The sequence below is a fragment of the Aedes albopictus genome, chromosome 2, assembly GCF_035046485.1.
Source record: "Aedes albopictus strain Foshan chromosome 2, AalbF5, whole genome shotgun sequence".
Lineage (NCBI taxonomy): Eukaryota > Metazoa > Arthropoda > Insecta > Diptera > Culicidae > Aedes > Aedes albopictus.
This window is the reverse complement of record NC_085137.1, coordinates 250,287,318-250,310,929: the sequence shown is the minus strand read 5'-3', so window position 1 is coordinate 250,310,929 and position 23,612 is coordinate 250,287,318. Positions and strand designations below refer to the sequence as shown.

The following is a 23,612-nucleotide window of genomic DNA, read 5'->3' as shown; positions in this document are numbered from 1 at the left end:
CGTCGCAAGCACACTAACTTTATCGACACCCAGCGAGAGTCCATCAAAGAACCGACATTGGCTTCCGCCTCGCTGCGCTGCCCTACCCCATCCATGGGAACGGATTCTTTTCCCGAGCCAAAGTGAATTAGTTTAATAGCACTCGTTTTGGCGAAGCGCTTATCGAATTTGGAATTCTTTACATGGTTGACGGCAATCGGTTGTTGGGGTATCAACGAGGCGCGGTTCGCTGTCCTCGCCAAAGACCAGCTGACGCAGAGTGATTGAAATCCCCCGGAAAAGAGCTGGGTGCCACCGCCGTCGCCACGACGAGAGGGTGCCCTGATGGAGTTCCAATGAAAGTTACTCCGATCGGTTCACCCCCTTATTGTCGCCTCGTGCCGTGCCGGTCGTTTTCGTCGTTGCCGGCGTGACTGGGCTTCCGGGTTCGAGGGAAGTGAGTTTAGTTATAATTGAGTCGGAGAAAGGAACTTTTGGCTGCTGCTGCTGCTGCTGGTACAGTTTCCGCCCGGAGGCGTCTTAAAGAATCGAGGGAAAACAATCCGCGGTCGTCGTCGGCAAGGCGATTCCAGAAGTTACTGAATAAATCATGATTTTAAGCATTGGCGTAGTGAGGGAATCTTTGAAGTGCATGTTTTGTTTCTTCTTCCCAGTGTTTCATGTACAGTATGCCACTTCTAGCGTTTGTAGAACATTTCCACACTAGTTTCCTCTGATTTTTATTTGACTAATTTTCTATTTACGCATGTGTACATCGTGAACAAGCATGAATACACTCTATGTCCAAGGTCCTTGGACCAAGGAATCCAATTTTCCAAATCACTGAACAATAAGATCTTGGTGTTTATAGTTTAAAACTTGTATTGATATCAGTTATGAACAAAAGTCTTCATTTTGAGGGACATGTCTCACATTACGGTGTGGCGGTCATCGCCACAATTGGAATTGTGTGACCTACCTCGGACGTCGCGGGGAAGTATACTTGGTCGGTGATGGTCCTAAGCCAGCAGTCCGCAGCTAGAGAGAGCCAGGATGATCCATGCCACAAGCGAGAGGAATTCAGGATGTCTGCTGCAGGCAGGCCCACGACAAGGGAGGGGTGTATATTATTTTTGGCAAAGGACGGAGGGGCACAGTGTATGGAACATCGGCAATAGAAGGGATTTAAACCCTTGTGCACGGGCTTGTCTGCAGGTTTCTCGAAACCAGCGATGTGCCTCCGGTGTTCTGGATCTGGGACATCCGCTTAAAGACAAATATCATCCAGCGCTGCGGCGGGTTGGAGAAGCGCGCAGCCATTGAAGCACGGTACAGGAATCTTACAAGAAATAGTCAGCAGGAGTATCTTCAGAGTTGTTTCGAACTTCTTACAGATTTGCGTTGCTATAATTGCGGCACATAGTTCTGAACTGGCGATGGAATGGTTTGAACACAGCGGAGAAACCTTCGACTCCGACGTCAGTAGGGCAAAGTCCACCATCCGCCGACTCCATGCAAACAAAGCAGCAGACTATGCATACGCAAGAAGGATGCATCGACGAGGAAAAAGAGCTGAATACTGACAGGATCTCCAGTAAGCCTAATGGTGAAGGCTATGGATGGCCAATCCGGAGAATGTGGGTTCAATTCTCGTTCGCGTCGAGAACTTTTTTCGGCTTCCCTGGGCATAGTGTATCATTGTATTTGCCTCACAATATACACATTCATGCAAAAGAAGCGCTCAAAGAAAAAAAGTTTATGAGAGGTAGGCCAAGTTCCAGTGGGAACGTAGAGCCACAATGGAGAAGACTAACGATATCAGTAGAAATCACCAGACGAGAAACTCTAGCCTCGGAGAGAATAGTAGTGTGGAGCAGCTTCGACTCGTGCTGAGGTTTTTCTGGCAATGAAACATCGTACTTATAGTAGACACTATTGTCCTGCCTTAGCGCTTGTAGACGCTGTATGATTTGCTTTCGCGATAACCGGACCAAGCAGGCCCAGAGGGTCAAAGATCTTAGCGATGTATGATATCACTTTGCGCTTGGTTAGGCTACCAGCATGGAGTGGTAGTTTTACCTTGAATCAGAGGTTGTCGGCCTTGGGGTCCCACGGAAGACCGAGCGTGAAGATTACCTGCTAATGCAGCACGTCGTGAAACGGTTCCGGTGGAACATCCTGTAGCACTTTATGAGCGTTCGACTTTGATTTCTTCAAGGTGAACCCAGTGTAGTGGATCCAAGCATAGCATTGGCAAGCTGTTGGAGAGCTACAGCGAGCTCCACGTCCGGTACGGCACACAGAATATCGTCGACGTGGAAATTTTCCATAACTGTTTCTATGGCAGCGAAATACCATTCCGTGGCAATCTGTTGTTGTAGTGTATACTGTAACGCAGCGCTTCCCACACTCGATTTTCGCAGCGCACCAACGTGTCGCAGGCTCGCTTTTCTCAACTCGTTTAAGCGAGCTTGCAAGACACTGGTGCGGCGCAAAAACAGAGTTTGGGAAACGCGGCTGTAGCGAACCGCCAGGTGTTCGTTGTGAGTGTAGCTGTCGCTTACTCTCCAGTTCGAACTACTTGTTAGGTCAGAACTACAAAAAGTAACGCCATTAATCGACTCCGCATCGTTCCGACTAAAGATACTCTTGGTACCGACGTTAACCAGGTCGACATCTAGTATGGCCAGTGTCTCTAGCAGGATCTGAACCCACTGGTTCGTGAAACGGCTTCCCCATTTCAGGGCCCAGGCATTAATGTCACCTGCTATTACCAACGGCCTCCGCCCTGTTAGCACGGTCGTCATGCAGTCTAGCATCTGCGTGAACTACTCGATCGACCACCACGGAGGCGCATAACAGCTACAGAAGAAGGCTCCATTTACTTTGGCGACCAAGAAGCCCTCATAGGTAGTAGGCACCAACTCCTGGACGGGTTATTTACCTGTAGTTCATATCGCCGCCATTTTTCGGGACCCATCCGAGACCCAATTGACGTTGCCGGTGGGTACTTGGTATAGTTCGCTATGATGCCGATATCTGGCCCCCTTCCTGACAAAGCAGTTGCTGAGCTGCGTTACAGTAGTTCAGGTTCAGCTGCGTTACCTGCACTATGATTTGTCACTGCGGCTTTCTTGAGGCCAGGCACCTTGGACATCAGATAAACATGCTAAGACTTGCCAGTACAGCTCTTCCACATCTGCCACAATGATTCAATGATTCGCGCATGAACCTCAAATAGAGGGAGTAAATGTTCTGCTTTAGGAGCTGTCCATAAACCACGTGGTCATTTTTTTTGGGACTTTTCAACCCCCCCCCCCGCGTGGTCATTGGTCCATATAAAAAATTTTATTTGTCCATACAAAATGGTCATTGGCCGAACTCCCCCCCCCCCTCATGACCACGTGGTTTATGGACAGCCCCTTATGAGTGGTACAACCAGGATCGTGTCTTTCAAGGAGTAGCCGGACGAAGTCTTGACGGGAATCCGAAGTATTCACAAAATGAGAAACGGATGGACGTGGTTGTTGGACCACTGGAGCATCGGCTGAGCTTGTTTGGATGGCTGGAATAACAAATATTTGCATTGGAGTGGAATCGTACTCAAGGGAGTGGTGCTTCTCGTACGCGTACGGCTGCTGAACTAGGAATCACATTTCTTGCATTGGTGACCATAGCTGAGACAGTTCCAACACAGCTGCTTCCGAGTAAAACTCAATTTGATCCCGGGAGTTCTATGCGCCGTCTATGACGGAGACAGGCCAAAGTCTCAGGCTGCTGGTCTAGCTTCCGGGGTGGCCTTAAAATGCTGCTTTCGACTTGCGGGTGTGAAGGACCTAATACACTGGAGCAGTTGTCAAAATTACTTGCGGAATAAGGTGGAATTTTACTTGAGCGCTCTACTTGGCAACAAGAAACTAAGCTTAAGGAGCGAGAAGGAGCTGTCAGGCGATCTTGAGATGGCGAAACGGCTTTGCGCATCAATGGCCGGTACAGTTTTGGATGGCGGAGTGGGACCTCCATCGACGAAGCGGATCCTTTGGTGGAGCGGTTCCTCCGGCGTTAAAGTCGGCCTTCTGGCGGTGAAGAAAAAGATTTCCAATTAGCGCTGCTGCCTTCCGGCGAAGGAGCGGGGCATCTGTCGGCGCAGCGGACTTTCCGGTGGCAAAGCGGGCTCTCCGGGACGAAATGGATTCTGGGAAGTCTTGCCGAGTTTAGCGAATCTAGCGGACTTTCGGGCTGCCAGGCAAAGTGGGCCTTCCGGCGAAGCAACTGGCGCTGTTGGAAAAGACAAGAAAACAAACACAAAGTCGCATATGATGTTTAATAGGATGCTAAAGTGGAGGCCATATGCGTACATGCTCCCATTGAACAACAAGTAAAGTGTGATATGCGTGTGATATCCAATTTAGCATCCTATTCAACATCATATGCGATCGCGTGTTTACTGGGAAAAGCTATGATGGGCGCGGCCGCTACCAAATTGGGTCTGCACTCGATCACTTAACCCATATCCGCCCAGCGTCCTATTTATAGGACAGATGCCCCGAACGCCCAGCGTCCTATAAATAGGACAGTCCTTTGGATGTGAATATCTCCAGAATTATGCAAAATTTTAGAATACTATCTTCAGAGAAGATGTTCTCCACACCCATACCTTGCTCATAGTGGACAATATAGTATGTGACTGGTACACTAGGTGGCGTAAACGATGCTGCGAAGAATGCATATTGTCACGATCTGTGAGCATCATTTCCAATGCGAAAAAAAATTGATTCCCTGGAATCTTGACAATGTTTATTAATTTGCAGTTCATTTCTTCGGCAGAGTTGTTAATCACACATTCCTTAGGATGTGGAGGTGGTAGCAAGGATATTTAAATTCAAGATGGCGACTTAGGTTCCAAGATGGCGGTCAAAACTCCAGAATATATGCTTTTTAACGACAATGCTGCTTCGGATACTATGCAATATGGGTATCTATCGATCGGGCTTCACAAGTAGAACTCAAAAATGAATATCCGATGCCATTTTGAAATCAAAGATGGCGGACCATATCCAATACCATGCAATATGGGTATCTATCGATCGGGCTTGATGAGTAGAAGCCAAAAATCGATATTTTACGCCATTTTGAAATTAAAGATGGTGGACCATATCCAAGATGGCGGCTACGGAATGGTAGTTTGAGCTATGATACCATGCAATATGGGTATCGATCGATCGGGCATGATGAGTAGAAGTAAAAATCGATATTTTACGCCATTTTGAAATTCAAGATGGCGGACCATATCCAAGATGGCGGCCACGGAATGGTAGTTTGAGCTATGATACTATGCAATATGGGTATCTATCGATCGGGCTTCATGAGTAGAAGTCAAAGAACGATATTTGGCTCTGTTTAGAAATCCAAGATGGCGGCCCATATCCAAGATGGCGGCCACAGAATGAGAGTTTGAGCTATAAAACCATGCAATATGGGTATCTATCGATCGGGCATCATGAATATAACTCAAAAATGAATATCCGACGCCATTTTGAAACCCAAGATGGCGGACCATTTCCAAGTTAGTGGCCACAGAATGGTAGTTTGAGCTATAATACCATGCAATATGCGTATTTAAAGGGTAGATGGTAGGGTAGCGGGTAGGATAAAAGGTGGAGCAGATGTTCGGGTAGAGGGTTCAGGAAAATATTAGAGTAGAGGGATTGGAGTAGAAGGTTAGGGTAGAGGATAGGGTAGACGGTAGGGAGAAGGGTAGAATAGAGAGTAGGTTTGAGGGTACCGCCAGTCGGGGTGACATTGGGCCTGGGGGGTAACTTTGGGCCAAAAATCAAGAAAGATGTTTCGCTCAAAATGCTAAAATTTATCAAAGTGATTATCAAAAAGTGGATGGTATATGGTAAATATAACTTGCGTTGACCATCCGATGTAGAAAAAAGTCACATTTAGTCAATTTTCTATTAAGAAAACTTGATGTGAATTTTATGATTAGGCGTACTGTACAATATCGTTGTTTTAAAATGCCCAGCAGAAAACAGCTGAAAACCGAACATGTAATGAATTACTGTTTTCTCGGTGTGTTGGGTAGTTGTTTTGGAAAGTATAATTAATTTTCTTGGTTTTGTATGCTATTTTGCATGAAAAACTTATTTACTCAAGCTGTAGTACAAATACTTCGTTTTGGGGGTGACTTTGGGCCATATAAAAGCAATGCAATCAGTACGAGAACCTTACAAATGTGAATTAAAACGACTGAGAGTATTCACATTATTTTATGCATAATACGGTGTTAAATTTTGGAAATAAATGTTAGATTCATGCAAAATTAAAATTCACGCATATCAGTTGCTAGGCAGATGATAAAGAAAAATTACTTTCGTCTTTTGAGAATGTTAGATGGAGTTATATTTATGGGATAGCGGGTATATTGTGTAGGAACGTTGATCGTTTACAATGAATGTGGTAAAATTGTCACGTTTGTTTGTCTGTGATGTTATTTTGAAGGGACTAGACACTGAGAGGTTGTAGGCAAGTATCTATATATTTGATAGTTTCGATTTTCAAGCGATATTATCTCACATTGAACTGTTTTGTTTGAATTTTAGTGTTTGGCCCAATGTCACCCCCTAGAAGGGGTGGAATTGGGCCAATTTCATTTAAGCTATATCATTGTCAAAATTGAAGTTAAAACATTTTCACTTTAAATAATTCTAAATAGTATAAAAATGAACGTGCCTACCGAATACAACATTGATTAAGAGCTAAAATATTGTTGTGACGACCTACAAAGAGATGTATTATACAATTTTGGCCCAATGACACCCCCACTGACGGTAGGAAAAATGTTAGGATAGAGAGTAGGGTAGACGGTACGATTAAGCACAATATAGACTAGAGGGTACGGTAAAGGATATGGCAGTCGTTATAGTAGAGGATAGTTTAGAGGGTAGGACAGATGGTAGGGTTGAAGGTTATGATAGAGCGTAGGATTGAGGGTTGGAATAGAGTGCAAAGAAGACAGTAAGATAGAGGCTAGAGATAGGGTGAAGAATTGAGATGAGATTAGATGAGCTGAGGTTCTTTTTTGAGATTTCTTCAGGCATTCTTTCGATAATCTTCTCAGGTTTATTCCCGAGATTCCTTCAGATATTGCTTCCGAGATTGCTATATGGATTGCTCCGGAGTTCTCTTCAAGGATTTTTTGCAGTCGTTGTTTTGGAAAATCCTGAAAAGATTCTGTTAGTTATTCTTTTCTGCATTATTTCAGGGATTTGTGCTGGAATTCCTTCAAAGATTCCTTCCATGATTCCTGCTGTTATTCCTTAAGGGATCCCTCCCGAAAAAAATGAAAAAAATATATGTTTCGTCCGAGATTGTTTTCAGGCAACCCTAGATCATAGACATCTTCTATGGTTCTTGCAGGAATGTCTGCTCAGCTTCTGTCTGGCATTCCTGTCATGATCTCTCTAAGGAATACATCAGGTATTCTTTACGGGATTCCTTCAGGAATAACTTCAGGGATTTCTGCCAGAATTGCTTTAGAAAATCCTGAAAGGATTCTTTCAGAAATTTTACACAGCATTCTTTCACGGATTTCTTCTGGAATTACTTCATAGATTCATTTTAGTATACTTTCAAAGTGTTCTGTCGAAACATATTCAGAGAATCCTAATGGAATTCTTTCTATAAGCCGGGATCCTCGCTCGGGATTTATACAGCAATTTCTTCAGTGATTATTTCAGGGATTCTTACCAAGCTTTCAGTTGAGATTCCGTCAGAACTCCACCAGATATGAATATGACTCTCAGAATTCCTTCTGTATATCCTCCCGGGATTCATTCGGGAATTCCACATTATCTTTTCGATGTAACTGTGATAGTGCCCAGAATAACACCATAAAATTAACATATTGTTCACGAATAAACAATCATGGAGTAGTACAAACATAAGTGGAGAAGCGGTGTAGAGTATATCTGGTTGAAATTTTATATCAAAACATTGAATGATGATGAACCTGGGCGTGTTAGTAAATGCCTGTAAATACGAGACACCGAAGACGACCATATAGTTGAGGTCGAAATACGTATCTGTCAAAGGAGACAAATTAAATGGAACATTACTTAACACGATTTTCTTTTTTAAATATAAAAAAAAACTTCTGCAAAGTTTACGTATGATGAGTACGTAAACAGAGTTCGTGGGGTGCTGAAGGAAAAACTCAATTACTTTATTAGAAATAATTATCTGTGTAAAATCTAACTTCTAAAGTATTTTAACGTTTGCTTATGCCACACATAGTGAGCTCTCTTTATTTGATTTGTTAAAAAAAAAATGAGAAATGTTGAACACTGCAGTCGAAAATGCATGAAATTACAAGAACCATGCATTGCATACTTTTAGGCGTTTATCGAGTTATATTTCTGCCCCAATTTATAAGTCCTTTTTCTATTCTTTTTGAGTGTTTATCATCTCTCTCACTTGTTTAGAGCTGCAGTTTATCTATACGGATCAGAATATAACGATAGCGTAGAAGTTGTGCTGAAGTAGAACTCAAGAAAATTATCAGATATTGAGGACCTACAATGAAGAATTTTTTTGGAACTACACCATAGACTTCCATTTTTTTCATCAAATCATGCTTATTTTATTGGAACTTGACATTTGATAACAAATTTATTTGAAGATTTAAATTGTGAGACACCTTGGGCGTTAACGGGTTAAGCAAATTTATGACACACGTAGGTATAAGTTTACCAGCTTGTCGATGACCTGATAATCAACCACGATCAGTTTATTTAAATTAAACGTTTTCGTACTTTACACTATTTATCCGTATTCTTCCACACCAAACATAATCAAGTTACCGTTCGGTAACATGGGAAACCAGCTCACGATGCTTACCGACACTTTTTTCAACGAGCACAGGACAAGTTTACAAGGAATGACTGTCCGAACATGAAAGTGGACACGAATAGCTTGGAGAAGATACAATTGCAGCGTTGCGTTGGCTGACACCTGCTACTTGAAGCTTTTCTGCGGGTTGCAAGCCACTTTCTACGAGGCAAAATGTATGGTCTTACGAACTGAAGATTCCGTACCCATTGGTATAAAAATTCGACCAGTTCATCGTACTACACGACTTTCCTTCAGGCTGGTTTTGTCCTCCCCGGCGTGAAGGTCGCTTGATCCAGCTTACTGGAGAGTAGGTTTATGACTGGCAAGTTCCAGCTTGGACAGGGCGCGAAATGGTAATCGTCGCGATTCACAGCCCTACTTGGCTGTTGGCAGGTTGTTATACATCTTCTGCAGTGCGTTCCATGTCCGTCGGATATTTGCTGGCTTTGATTTTCGCTGATTTCAATGATTTTCTGGCACTACCTTTGTGGGATTAAAAATGACTCGTGCCCAAACTGCGCTCTTGGGTGACTGGTTTGCGTCGGCTATGCGTTTCGAGAACAGGAAGCCCTTTACGCTGAAGAATCGTTGCTCCAAGTCCGCACACTCGTCAATGTACTTTCCCAATTTCAACTGTTTATCCAGGTTTCCGATGACCCTTTAACAATCAATGTAATCTTCGTTCAGCAGTCGCGAATAAATCTCACCATCTCAGGTACCGTGATTTCGGGTGAAATTGATCAGTGGGGTGAAATTGATCGACGAAAGGTCCATTTTTATTTGTTAAAAATAACGCTTTTAACTTAAAACAATTTGTGGAAAATGGCCATCACCTTGCTCAAGGGTTATTGAATGATGAGTTAACATGTTTTACAGCCAATTAGTTACATATTTCGGTATTAAATTCAATATTTTCCGGAACTGCGTGTTAGGCGATCTTCATAGACACTTCCAAACTTTTGTTACCGTAGTTGTATCGCACATGTAATGAATATTCAAATGAATGTTCATAGCTGCCAAGTATTCGCTAAACCCGATTTCGTCATCAAAAGTTCTATATATATTGTAATTTATGCATAAAGTTGCACTTTTTCGGAAGTACAATATGGATACACATAATTAGTGAGGAAATTGCATACTTTTAGGCGTTTTCTTTCGATTTGTTAAACTTTAAACTTAAATAATTAAAAATGTAGTAAACTTGTAACAGTTTTGCAAAGCTGTCTGCATTCTAGGGTGGTTAATTCAGATGGAAAAATAATTTTCAGCACTTACAAAGGCATTTCACTGACTGATCAATTTCACCCCGAAAGTAAAATTTTTGATTTTTTAGGAAAAATATTATTTATTATAATAAAATGATTTGCTGTAAAAGTTTCAACCTCGTTGACTGATGAAAACCATGGTCGTACTTGTTTTAAAGCATTGAATTTAACCATATCGACAAACATTCAAAAATAAGACGCAAAAAACTGCGAAAAGTGATCAATTTCACCCGAAATCACGGTATTCAAGCAACGAACGGAAATGGCTACTGCTAATCACATGCGAAATAAATGGAACGGACTCACCGGGAGCAATCATGGAATCATGTGCTTTCTAAAGGCTCGACGAAATCGCGAATCGGATATAGAACGGCCTCCAACGCGACGGAAGACAACAAACCGAGACGGACACCGAAGGAGAGACTGTGAAGAAGGTATCATAGCGGAGCGAGAAGAACGATTACAACTGACTGATGCACTTACACTATCCACAACGCCTAAATGTATTCTATTTAACTACAGACAGCAGAAGGTCAGTGCCAACTGATATCTAGGAGAAGAGCAACTGATTAAAACTCGCAAGTGAGCCTGCTCGGCAAAACGATGATCATCCGCTACTGAAATGAATGTGAAACTAACTGCTCCATGGGCTCCCGCCACAGGCCATTTTATCTAATGGAAATTGGGCCCACCCACCACATATTTGTCCTGGAAGACACAACAAAAAGCTTAAGTAATGTATCTGCACCTGGCCCCAGCCAACTACGCCAATGCTGTTGGCTGATGTGAGCTTCCCTACCGAGGGGAAATCATTATAAATTAATTTGTGCTGCAACGGCTTAAATTCAATTTCTAATATACTTTCCACATCAAGTTTTTAATTAAATTTACAACATTTGAATGAGAATCCAGAGCTTCTTCCATCTGTCTGTCTGTCTATCTGTATGTACCGTACTGTACTGTTTGTCTGTGCCTGTGGCATACCTCACTTACTTCGGTGTGGCATTCAAAGCATCGTGCTCCGTCTGATCTCCAGAATCCTGAAACCGAGAAATAGAAGCATTCCTCGACAAACTCAACAACAATAACAACCATCACCGCCACCAACAGTATTCAAGAAATGCTAATCCATCCAAGACAATAACGCCACAGGAGGACGAGAACAAGAAGCAGACGTTCCTCTCGAGCTCCAGCTTCGAAACTATTTCTTCGGCAGATTCCAAGATCCTCAGTGCCTTCCCCCTTGCAAGCCCTCTCTTCAACCTCACCAGCCACCTTGATGGCTCGTTTCTTGCACATCAAGCTTTAAATTAAATTAAATTTATGGTGCGGTACATAAATATAAATTTTAAAACGTGTGCCGTAGCTGGAACGAGCGACGTCGAAAATATGAAATTCTCAGAATACGCACGGCTTGCACTTTTCCCATGACGGCGGCGGCGATGATGGTGCCCTATACCTGCGCCACTCTCTGCCATCTGGGCCGGCCGGCCAAACAACAAGACACAAGATGATGCAGTCAGCCAGCCAGTTCATGGTCCCAGCTGACCTCGGACTCTTCGGTTCGGGATTCGGTTCAAACTTACAAGAGCTCTGTAATTACACACTTTTAATATCGGAATCGTCGTCGTCGTCGGTTGGAAGGCCCTTCGTCTTCCATGGCATAGGAAGCAAGAAGTCCATGTAAAACATGTCGGAGTGCAGCTTGCTGAGCAAAACGATCCCGGACTTTAAGGGCAGTAAATTAATTTTCTCATCAGGCTGCATCAGGTTGGATGATGATTGCCGTGGTCGTTGGTGTTATGTTCGATGCCTGGATGGGTAGGAGCCAAGCGTAGGCCGAACAAGTTAACGACTCACAGCTCGGTACGTAGATACTTGGGATAACTATGCAACGCCGTATCGATAACTTTGAGTGGCAATCAGGGGTTGAAATATTACAGTACATATTTCACTTGCAGATTTTCCGTCAACAGTTTATTGAAGTGGGGTTAAGGTAATGATGCCTAGTTGTCGGTGAAGAACTTCAACGGATGCTAGAATCAATACTGAGCTGCTGTTGTTTGCCACTTGGAAGAGATCACCTTAATTGCTCTGGTATTACTCACCATCGTCAACCACTATTCAATTCCAAAACCGTTGCTACTAAGTCTCATCAGCTGGTAAGAAACCCCACATTTACTACGCAAACAATCCATTTACCAAAAAAACGTCTTTCAAATCCGTCTCGGCTGGAGCAACATTTTCTTCTCTGCTCCAAAATCAATCACTCCGAAAAAGAAAACCCTCACTAAATGACCTGTCATCAATCACTTCCGGTCCGGTTCAACCCTTTAGCCAAGTCTAAACGAAAATCACCTCAACCGAACCTAATCTCCTGGTCCGGTAACGCTAAACCCTTGGCACTTCCTCCGAAACCGTTCCGTTCGGCAACAGAAGCGATGATCTGAGAACACCGAAAGAAGGTAAAGTAATTACTATTTGAAAGCCGACCCACAAATCATACCTCAACGTCCGTCACCGACAGAGGCGACCGAGATGAACGAGCTCCTCATGCTCCTCATCAACTCACCTCTTTTCTGCTCTTCCGAATCACACTTGCCCGTGTCTCAATGTTGTGGACACATTTTCAGAAGTGGGTGGAAACTTTGCGCACTGATGGGAACCGGTCGCTTTGTCCGCTTTGTTCGCTCGCATGCAAAACGGTGAAAGCCCGAATCGGACCCCAACCAAACCTGTTGCTAATGAGTCAAGACTAATCGATTTTTCTCTTTCTCTCTCTCTTTCTGTCCGAATCTCGGTTGTCCGCTTCTCGGTGACCCTTCTAATTACAGAAAAATGCAAAAATCCATTAGGAATGGAGTCCGGTGCCATCAACGATTCCCAGATATCGGCCAGCTCGGCGCACGACATTGGCAACGTTGGCCCCCAGCACGCGAGGTAAGTTGGACAGTGGACAGTGGTGGACAAATGATGTGGGAGATTAACTCAGTGTTCCAGTTCCACACAAGATTCTCTCTCTCTTGCGTTCCAAACGTATTAAAAAGGAGATATGGTAATAAAAAAATCGAATGATTTCAAACAACAAAAATCACAAAGATGGGAAATTCAAACCAAATAAAAATGAATAAAAATAAGAAGTTTCAAACAAAAGTAAACAAGAAGAACAGAAAACAAAAGAGGCCAGAACATTGAGTAAAACATCCACAAATGAATAATTAAATATAACCAAAAGACAAGATGACTCCAAGGTCAGAAATCAGAAGATCAGAATACACACTTAATGACCAGCAGACAGACTTAAAGACCAAATATTCGGAGCGCCAAAAAATACAGAACATCAAAAATCCGAAGGACAAACCAGACCAGACGGCAACAAAATCGGAGGACAAAATGTCCAGAAAATTCAGAATACCCGAAGAAATTCATGGAATTTCTTATGCACTCCTTGTCGGGATTTCGAGAAGAATTTTTCGTAAAATTTATGGACGAATACCTAATGGAAACTTTCGGATTTTTTATGCACTCTTCAGAAAAATTTCCAAACAATCTTTAAAAGGATTCCTTTGAATATTTTTCCAATGAATTCTGAAGTTTTTTTTTCACATATTGTTTCAAAACAAATCTTCCGACGATTCACACGGATTTTTTCTTCAGGGATATTTATGCATAAATTTCTCCACGAACTCCTATAATTTCTTTTGGGATTTTTTTGACCTCAATTACCCTAAGTATGCCTCAATATATTACGCTAGGAATTTCTTCACGGATTTTTTCAAAACTCCAAAAAGTTATTCGCAAGTTTTCTTCAGGTGCAATTTTTTTTACAGATTTTGCAGATATTAATCAAATTTTTTTCCAGAGACTCTTTAAATAATTTTCAAGGAAGTCCTACAATTGCTCTCCTAGTTATGTTTTTAGAGAAATTTGTTCCTTAAAATGGTCCCTTAAAAAATGATTCCTTCATAAAATTTTTCGTTTCTTTTTAGAAAATCTTCCAAAATTATTCAGAAACTTAGAATGCATCATCTCACCACACAGAAACTTCTGCTCATTACTTCAAATCTAGTACTTCACTGGTTGTGTCCTATTGATTTCTTCAAAAATTTCTCCATGGATTCCTTTAGGAAATTCTACAGGGAGTTCTTCCAAAACTTCTCCGGAAAGTTTTTCAGGAAGTTTTCCAAAAAATTCTCCAAAAATATTCTAAAAATTCTTCCATGAATTTCTCCAACTATTGAAATGGACAATCTTCTATGGATTCTTTAAGAATTTTTTCATGCTATAGTTTTTTTTTTCAAATATTTTTTTTTCAGAATTGCTCTGGAAAATTCATAATTTTTCCAAGGATTCCTTCCGAAATCCCTCGGCAAATCTCACGCAGATTCCTTCAAAACGATTTCAGAACCTGTCCAGGAATTCTTTCAGATTTTTTCGCTAGGAATTCCTACAAACGCCCTTCTAGGTATTCTCCTATGATTCCTGAATAAAAACCCCTTTAGAAAAATTTTCGGCCCTTTCTAGAAAAGATTTCATAAATTCTTCGAAAAGGATGCCTGTGAAAATTTGCGATTTCTTCACAAATCCTTAAGGGCAAGGTATTTCGAGTACATAGCTCAAAATTTCTAGAGCACCGTTTTTTAGAACCGTTGAACGGATTTGGATGAAAATGCATCACGATAATTGTTCAGTGGTTGTCAACAGCGTGATGCATTTTAATCCAAATCCGTTCAACAGTTCTAAAAAACGGTGCTCTAGAAAATTTGAGCAATGTACTCCAAATACCTTGTCCTTAAAAAAAATCTTGCAAGGATTCATTCGGGTTTGTTTCCAAGGATTTTACAAAGATGTTTTTTAGAATCTTGTATGAATTGCCATGATTGTTTTTCAGATATTCTTACCTTCAGCGGCTTTCACTAGAAATTCTTCCATGGTTTTCTTTCGAAAATACTGCTGGCATATCTTCATAAATTCTCTTAGAAAGTTTCCAGGGATTTCTTCAAATATTGGTTCAAGATTTTTCTGAAAAATACTCCAGTGATGTTTCTCCAGTTAGCCCAGTGGTTAAGGCTATGGATCGCCAATCCGAAGAAGGTGGGTTCAATTCCCGTTCCGGTCGGGAAAATTTTCTCGACTCCCTGGGCATAATGTATCATTGTACTTGCCACACAATGCACAAATTCATACAATGGCAGGCAAAAAAATCCCTTCAATCAATAACTGTGGAAGTACACTAAATTGAAGAGAGGCAGGCCAAGTTCTGATGCGAACGTCGAGCCATAAAGAAGAAGATTTTTCTAAAAATATTGTCCATGGGTTATTTCAGAAATTTCGCCAAGTATTTGTTTCTAAAAATTCTCCAGAGTGTTCTTCAAGAAAATTTTCTAAAGGAAACTCAAAGCTTTCTCCAAGGATGCTGTGGGAAAACGCATCATAGATTTCCCCAGTAGACTCCCTATAAATTGGTTTAAAAATCCCTTCAGGGATTTTTTTGGAAAATATTCCCCGGATTCCTTCAGAAGTTCCTCCAGCGAATCCTTGAAAAAAAAACTTCCAGAAATTTTTAAAAATATTTTCCAAAGACAACCTTAATTTCGCGATGAAATAACTCAGAAATTTTACTTGAGTTTTGGCCAGAAATTAATAGCGATTGCTTTTGATATTTTTGGATTCCTTCAAAATCCTTCCATAGGCATGCTCGAAAAATGTTCCATTTACTTGTTTAGAAATCCCTCCTGGGAATCTTTAAAGAATTTATCCAGCAATTTCCAATTTCTTCAGAAAATCATAAATTCAGAATTCTTTCTTCAAAGTGTCCTAATGCAACTCGGCCAGGATTTCATGTAGAAACTTCTCCAGGTTCACTAAGGAATCCCTCAAATGCTTCCTCTATAAGTTTTTTATTATGATTTTTGTAGTTGCACTTTTCCATTAAAAAAATGGTTCAAAATTTCTTCAGAAATTTACCAATTCCTGCAGAAGTTTTTCAAATGGTTCTTCTAAGTAGAAAACCTGGATTCTTTCAGAAACTACTCTAGAAATTTCTTTATTGAATCTTCCAAGGACTTTGCAAAAAATTGGATTAGAATTTGAAAAACATTCTCCAGAAATTCCTTCAGATATTCCTTTTTCCCTTTTTCGTGAATTGAAGTGAAATGAAACACGAATTTACGATAGAAGGCTCGGAGGGTCAAGTCAAACATATACCAATCAACTCAGTTCGACGAATTGAGATGATGTCTGTGTGTATGCATGTCTGTGAACAAAAAAGTTCGCTCACTTTTAAGGCACTTCTCATTGCCCTTTTTTCAGATTATAGCTTGAATTCAACCGGAATTTCACCGCTTTTTTTGCTATTCAAAATGGTCCAGATCGGTCGAGGCGTTCTGGAGTTATGGCAATTTCAGTGATCCGGATCAGCACCGGTAGAACTGGCCGTATATAAAACTGAACCAAGCCCCATCATGCGACACATCAAACTACGGCGATTTGGAACCTTTAGCATGATTGACGAATTTTGTGCGGAAATCGACATTGAAGACCAGAAATTGCTCGATGTCGGCCCAGAATTCGAGATGGCAGCCTAATATTCAAGATGGCGATTTATGCTCTAAAACCACGCAATACGGGTATATTTGGTATGGGGAAGATATGTGAATTGAAAAACTGGTGACCAGAATAATCAAGATGGCGGTCTAAAATCTGAGATGGCGGCACCAAATTCAAGATGGCTACTGTTTAATAGAGTTTTATGCTTTACAACCATGCATTGTGGGTATATTTGGTATGGAGAAGCTGTCCGGAGTCTAAAAATTCAAGATGGTGGCTCAAAATTCAAGATGGTGGCTGTTTTATGGAGCTTTAGGCCTTAAAACCATGCATTGTGGGTATATTTTGCATTAGGAAGATTCTTGGGTTCCAAAAATGGCGACCAGAATAACCAAGACAGCGGTTCAAAATCCAAGATGGCGACTTTTTCCTAAGAGTTTGAGGCTCAAACATCAAAAGCCAGATAAACGATATGATTTCTGGTGCCATGAAATTAATTTCTGTCTGAAAGTGCGATATACATTAACATTTCACTTGAGTTTTGATGAAATGGGGTTTCGAAACCACAAGAAAGACACCATCACCGCTAGCGCTAGGTGGATTAATTAGGGTTTTTCTAGATGAACTAGCCTCGGTTCAAAAATTTCGTAATAAAGACATACAAGAGATGTTCATTAATTTTTTTCTCGGAAATTTCATCTAGGATTCCTCTAGAACTTTCTCCAAGGATTTCTTCCAAGATTCCAAGATTCTTCCGTGGATTGTTTTGAAATTTCTTTGATAGGCTCCTTCCTGGAAATATATATTCCAGGTTATCCTTCACGAGCTCCTCCAAAGATTCCTTCATAAATTTCTTCAGGGACTCCATTGAAAATTCCCGAAGAAATATCTACATGTGTATTATACGATTTTTTCCTAAGACTTATGTATGATTTATTTCAAAAGTTCTAGTAGGAATTTCATCAGAGTTGCCAGCAGAAATTTCTACAAAAAATGTTTCAGGAAATTCTCCGAGTATTCCTATAAGCATTTTCTTAGAAATTTCACAATTTTTCCTCTTAGGTGTTTCTCTACGTATTGTTCCTAGAAATTCGTTCAGAAACTTCTCCAAAAATATTTTCCTTAAGTTTGTTCAGAAATTCGTCTAGAAATTTCTCAAAAATATTTTCAAAAATAACTTTAGACTTATGTACATGTACACAGATTCCACCAGAAATTTCTTTTTATTTTTTAAAGTAGTTTCTACCGGAATTCTACTAATGATATTTTTGAACAAGGTAGGGACTCATGCAGCATTTTCTTCAAATCAACCCCTTTGACTTGTTCAGAAATTTTCCTTCAGATATTCATCGAAAAATTCTTTCAAGAATTTCGCCAGAGAGTTCCACATGGATTCGTCTGAAGGTTTCCTTGAAGAATTAATTAAGAAACTTCTTCATAATACATTTATCAAAATGCTCAGAAACATCTTCAGAGCTTCTTAAGTATTCCAAGGAATTCTTCAGGACTTTTAGAAGCAAGTTCATCAAACTTTTTTTTCCAAACTTCCGTTCCAAGAGAAAAAAAAAATCAGGAATTCCAGCATAGGGGCGTTGAAATTTGGAAAGCGTGAATCTCTAATTTTACCACGACGGTAACACTTATACACATCATAAGACCAGAAAACCGAATGCCAGAATTCTTGAACAACAGAAGACCTCGATCTTCTAGTCTACAATCTGCTTGGTCTTCTAGTTATTTGATCTTCCAATCTTCGGATCTTCTGGTCTGTTGGCTTTGGTGGTTGGAACTTGAGTTATTCTGGTTTCTGACCTTCTGGTTTGCTGGTTTATGGTTCTTCTGATCTTCGAATCTTCAAGTTTGCCAGCCTTCTGATCTTTCAGTCTTTTTGTCTGCTTGTATTTTGGTTTTTTTTTTCGAAAGATTACTAGACCAGATGATCAGAAGGCTAGAGTACCAGAAAACTAAAATAAGAATCTGACCTACTGCTTTAGAAATAAACCAGACTGAGGCTGTAAATCTCCATAATAAAGAAATAATTATAAAAAGGTCAAAAGATCGAAATACTAGATGAAAAGAAGATCAAAAGACAAGAAGAGTAAAAAGATTTGATGACCATAAATTCCGTTGCGCAAAATACAAGAAGACATGAAGGATTTAAGAGAACAGGAGACCGCAAAACAAAACGATATAAACTCAAAAATAACCAAAACACCAAAGCAAAGCAAGAAAACAAGAAACATCCGAATGGCGGAACTACAGAAGTAATAAAATCATAAGATCAAAATGCCATAGGATCTGCAAATCTTCTTCTTCTTCTTCTTCTTGGCGTAGCGTCCTCACTGGGACAAAGCCTGCTTCTCAGCTTAGTGTTCAATGAGCACTTCCACAGTTTTTAACTGAGAGCTTCCTCTGCCAATGACCATTTTGCATGTGTATATCGTGTGGCAGGCACGAAGATACTCTATGCCCAAGGAAGTCATAGTCATTAAGTCATAGGAAGGATCTGCAAATCAGTAGAGCAATTAATCAGAAGACCAGAGATTCAAAGGAATAAAGATGCTGAATATCAGCAAATCAGAGAGCTTACAGATCAGAAGGCATGAAGTTCAGAAGATCAAAAATTATAATACCATGAGATCAGAAGGCCAGAAGACAAAAATATCAGAAGACGAGAATGTCAAATTTCGAGACATCAGAAAACCAGAAAAACGTAAGATCAAGTCTTTTGATCTCCTGGTTTTTCAGTCTAAGCTCTGATCCACTTGTCGGACAATTGAGAACTGCTGTTAACAATTTTCCAAATACACTCACTTATCTCCCCTCAACAAGGTGGTGGTCGCCAAACGATGACGCCCTTTTGTTCCTCGGAATTTACTCAGAATCAGCATCCGCGGGAGAACCACACTTTATGGTTCATTTTTTAATCTCCCGTCGTCCGTTGAACACGGTCTGGCAGTGCAGTGCACCGTGGACTTTTGTAATAACTGACTACCATCTTCTTCTCTGATGTGTACCTTTGTACCAACCTTTTCCCGGAAACCAGGATAAAAGACGGTTACGCGCAGCAAGCAGCCACCGGATCCCGGGAAATGTGTACTTACATTGTTGAGAAGCACGCTTGGAACTCCTTTGCCAGCCTGCAACCGACCGACGTCCCGACACCGACGACGGATTGAGAAAGTGGGCCTCTGTCGGCTGCAGAGGATAACAATCCCACATTATTCTCATCGGGATAACAAATTGCTCTCATTTAAAATGAAAAATCACAACCCAGTCTGTATGTGTATGTGTGCGGATGGGTGAGGAGCTGAATGTTGTGGCGGCGCGGTGGTCCGTTACGCCGACCGGTAACGTTTTCCTCGGTTGGTTCTGATGTTGCTTTTGTTCTGCGCGAATCCATTCACCACCACCAGAGGTTAGTATACGAGGAACTGCACCCTCAAGCAAGAAGTAGAATAATCTGCCTCCTGCTGCGGTGAGTTTTGAAGTCCTATCTGATAGGGGGGGTGTTCAGCCGATGCTTACGAACAGGTGAATGTTTTGCCTTTCTTCTAGGATAGCGTGTTCAAGTAAGCAAGTCTGTTTAGGAATTGGTGCATCAGCAGACTAAATAGTCTCTTATGTTCTGCTGTAATATTAAAGAAAACTATTGGCCTTCCTGAAAACAACTTAGATAATTTTTTAATAACTTATATTATATTTGAGGGGGTTAGAAGCAAAGGAGTGTAAGTGACAAAAACCCACTTTCGAGTAAATGAGGTTTGAAGTTTTTGACCAAATTTTCTTCTCATACAAAATGTATGGAGCTTCAAAATCAACCCAATTTTCTATGATTTATTGTAATATTCCCAATCATCGGAGAAACAATCTTAAAAAAGTTCCTGAAAGCTTGAAATCTGAAGAATTTTATGATATGCTCAGCTCAAAATCGACAAAATGGTCACTTACACCCCTTTGATTCTGGGCCCCTCATTTTTACATATAATATAATTCCTAGAACTAGTCTTTAGCTAGGAATCCATTTCCAAGGAGATCTAGCATAATATCATAAGAAATCTGAATTAAGCACATTAGGACACCTAATTTGTGTTACAGGTTTTCTTTTTCCTAATTTAAGACTACGCGGCAGATTTTTAAAAAACTTCTCTGATAATTTCAGAGGAAATTTCTTCGAAAACTTCTTAAGAAAATCCCCCGAGAAGACGTTCAGAAGCTTGAGCTACAAAACACAATACTGGGTCATGCTCCAAATCCAACAATTAACCACTTGCAATGTCTGTATGTCATACGGACTAATAAAAGGAAACCTCCTTTGAAATCTCCTATGTGATTTTTCGTTTGGACACTCACGACTTTTAGAAAAAAAAATGCTGTTGTGAATATTCCAAGCTCTAGCACCTCCGTAGGTGTTAAAAAGCTCTATTGTGGTATGGAGAACTCAGAATTTCTCTTCCACTTTTGAAATTGTAGAAATATCATCTTTATGGTATTTTCGATGTTAGTATGCCACGAAGGAAACATATCTTTTCTGATATTTAAAATTTTGTTTGGGCTCCCATTTCTAATCATGTGGGCAAAAAAGCAGAATTTTGATTTTGGAAGAGTGGAAGAGCCTCATATATTATCTTAAGGCGAAACTGGAAGCATTTCCTCACTTTTTGGTTTTTGATTTTTTATAAAATAACGAAGCAATATTCTCAAAATCGGTTTTCGTACACATGTAGAGTATAGATCAAGGTATCTTTTGATTTTTTTTGCGTGGTGGAAAATGTTTTTCGTTTTTGCAGAAACCATTTTTGAATAAAATTTCACAAAAAAATGGTTTCTGCAAAAATGGAAAACTTTTTCCACCACAGAAAAAAAAACAGAAGATACCATGATCCATGCTCTACATGTGCACGAAAACCGATTTTGAAAATATTGCTTCGTTATTTTATAAAAAAAATCAAAAACCAAAAAAAAGAGGAAAAACTTCCAGTTTCGCCTTAAGCGATAACTCTGTGATTTTCTATGAAATTATTTGCGGTCTCATACAAATAAGAAAAGCATGTGCCAATTTCTCAAAATGCTGTGCGTTTCTCAAATTTTAAAGAATCATTATCTTTTTTCATACCTTCATAACCTTTCTGCGCACTTTCAAACATAGAGCAATAATTCATGTAAATTGGTATTACTTTTTTTACTCTGTGATATTGGAACTCCTTCCAGGGATCCCTTCAGAAGTCCCTACAAATGACAAAGATTCATTCCGAACTTTTCTTTCAGGAATTTCTTTATTTTCTCATTTGGTCTCTCAATTTGATTAAGATTCTCATGAATTTCTGAAAATATATTCTTCAAAATCCTTCAGGTATTCCTTCAAGAATTTATCTAGTGATACTTTCAGAATATATTGCCCATATTCCATAAATTCTTTCGGAGTTTTTTTTTTTGAGAAATCCTTCAGAAATTCTTCAATTGATTTCATTGAGAAAAAATCTAAGTTTGCTCCGAAGTTTTCCTTAAGAATATCTAAAAAACTTAATGTGGGAACTTATTAATTATCCCTACCCAGAATTTCTTGGAAAAGTCTTCACGGATGTCTTTTAAAGGTTTTAGACCATCTTCCATGGATTTATTTCCTTCGGAATTCTGATCTTCCAGAAATATCTCCAAATGTTCCTGTAGAATAGCGTCTGTTTTTTTTTAATATTCTTCATAGATTTTTTCAGGAATCTGAAATTATCGACAGATTCAAAAGTCCCTCATCTTCGTAACTCTGCATAAAGGCGTAAGCAACATTGACAATGTTGGCACATTTTCAGTAATTATGCATGAATCTATTGGCCATTCTATAAGTTTTCTTTCAAATATACTAGATAACGACTGAATCTTGCTTCATTACATTACAGATATAGCACAGTCTTATTATTTTATCAGATGTTTATAAAAAGACGTCAAAAATTGGAATGGTACTTCCTTCAGAAATTATTTCATGGATTGTTAAAGCAATTACCCTGGAAATTTCTTCCAAAATTCTTCCACGAATTTGTCCAAGAAGTTCATGTCCAGGAAAATCTTCTGTGGATTCCTTCAAAAATTACTCCAGGAAATTGGTCTTAAAATTTTCCAAAATTTCTTACAGCAAATCCTTCGGTGATTTGTTTTCCAGAAAATTTTCCAGAGATTCTTTAAAAACTTTCTAAAGGGTTCCTACAAATATTCCCTCGTGAGTTTTTACATTTTTTTTAAGGTAGCTTTCTATAGCTTCCTTCTGGAACTTCGCCAGCGATCACTTTAGATTTTTTTCTAGGGATTCGTTTGTCTACAGAAAATCTTCCAAAGATTATTTGGCAAATTCTATAACTTGACTTTCCAGATATTTCATCAGAAATTCGTTCAGGGATTTCTTCTGAAAGGTCTCCAGAGTTTTGTTCAGGAATTGATCTAAGGATTCCATTAAATATTTCTGTAGAAAATTCTGCAGGAATTTCCCAAGAGAATCTTGCATTTATTACTTTCAGTGATTTAGACAAGCATTCCTCAAGATACATACAGGAGTTCATACAGAGATTCCTTCAGGATTCCCTCCAGATATTCATCCATGTATTATCCAATCAATTTATTAAGAAAATTTTCGAAGGATAACTTGTATACTGGAAAAACTTGTAATTAAGAAGGCACGAAATGTTGCTAATTGGCAAATTAGGAGATGAAATTTGTGAAAAAAATCGCGTTCTGGTGGGATTCGAACCCACGACTCCGTATTCGCTAGACCGGCGCTTTAACCAACTAAGCCACAGAACAGGTAATGGTTCTGCGGAATAGAAAGCCAAACTGACTCCGAAGCCGCACCATGAACACTCCTATTTCACAAACTCATCTCTCTTTTCGGCTTAGATGCCAATCCACAACACACTCCTAATTGTGCCCACTAAC

At 40.1% G+C, this 23,612-nt stretch overlaps 1 protein-coding gene across 2 annotated transcripts in view; it reads left to right on the top strand.

Annotated features, from left to right (window-relative positions):
- LOC109427861 (discoidin domain-containing receptor 2) overlaps nt 1–23,612 on the top strand; it is a 961,146-nt gene that overhangs the window by 537,938 nt on the left and 399,596 nt on the right. For both annotated transcript variants that reach the window (XM_062851500.1, XM_062851499.1), the window contains exon 3: nt 12,977–13,082. In XM_062851500.1, coding sequence (XP_062707484.1) covers nt 12,977–13,082 — 106 coding nt within the window. The remainder of the gene's footprint in view (nt 1–12,976; nt 13,083–23,612) is intronic.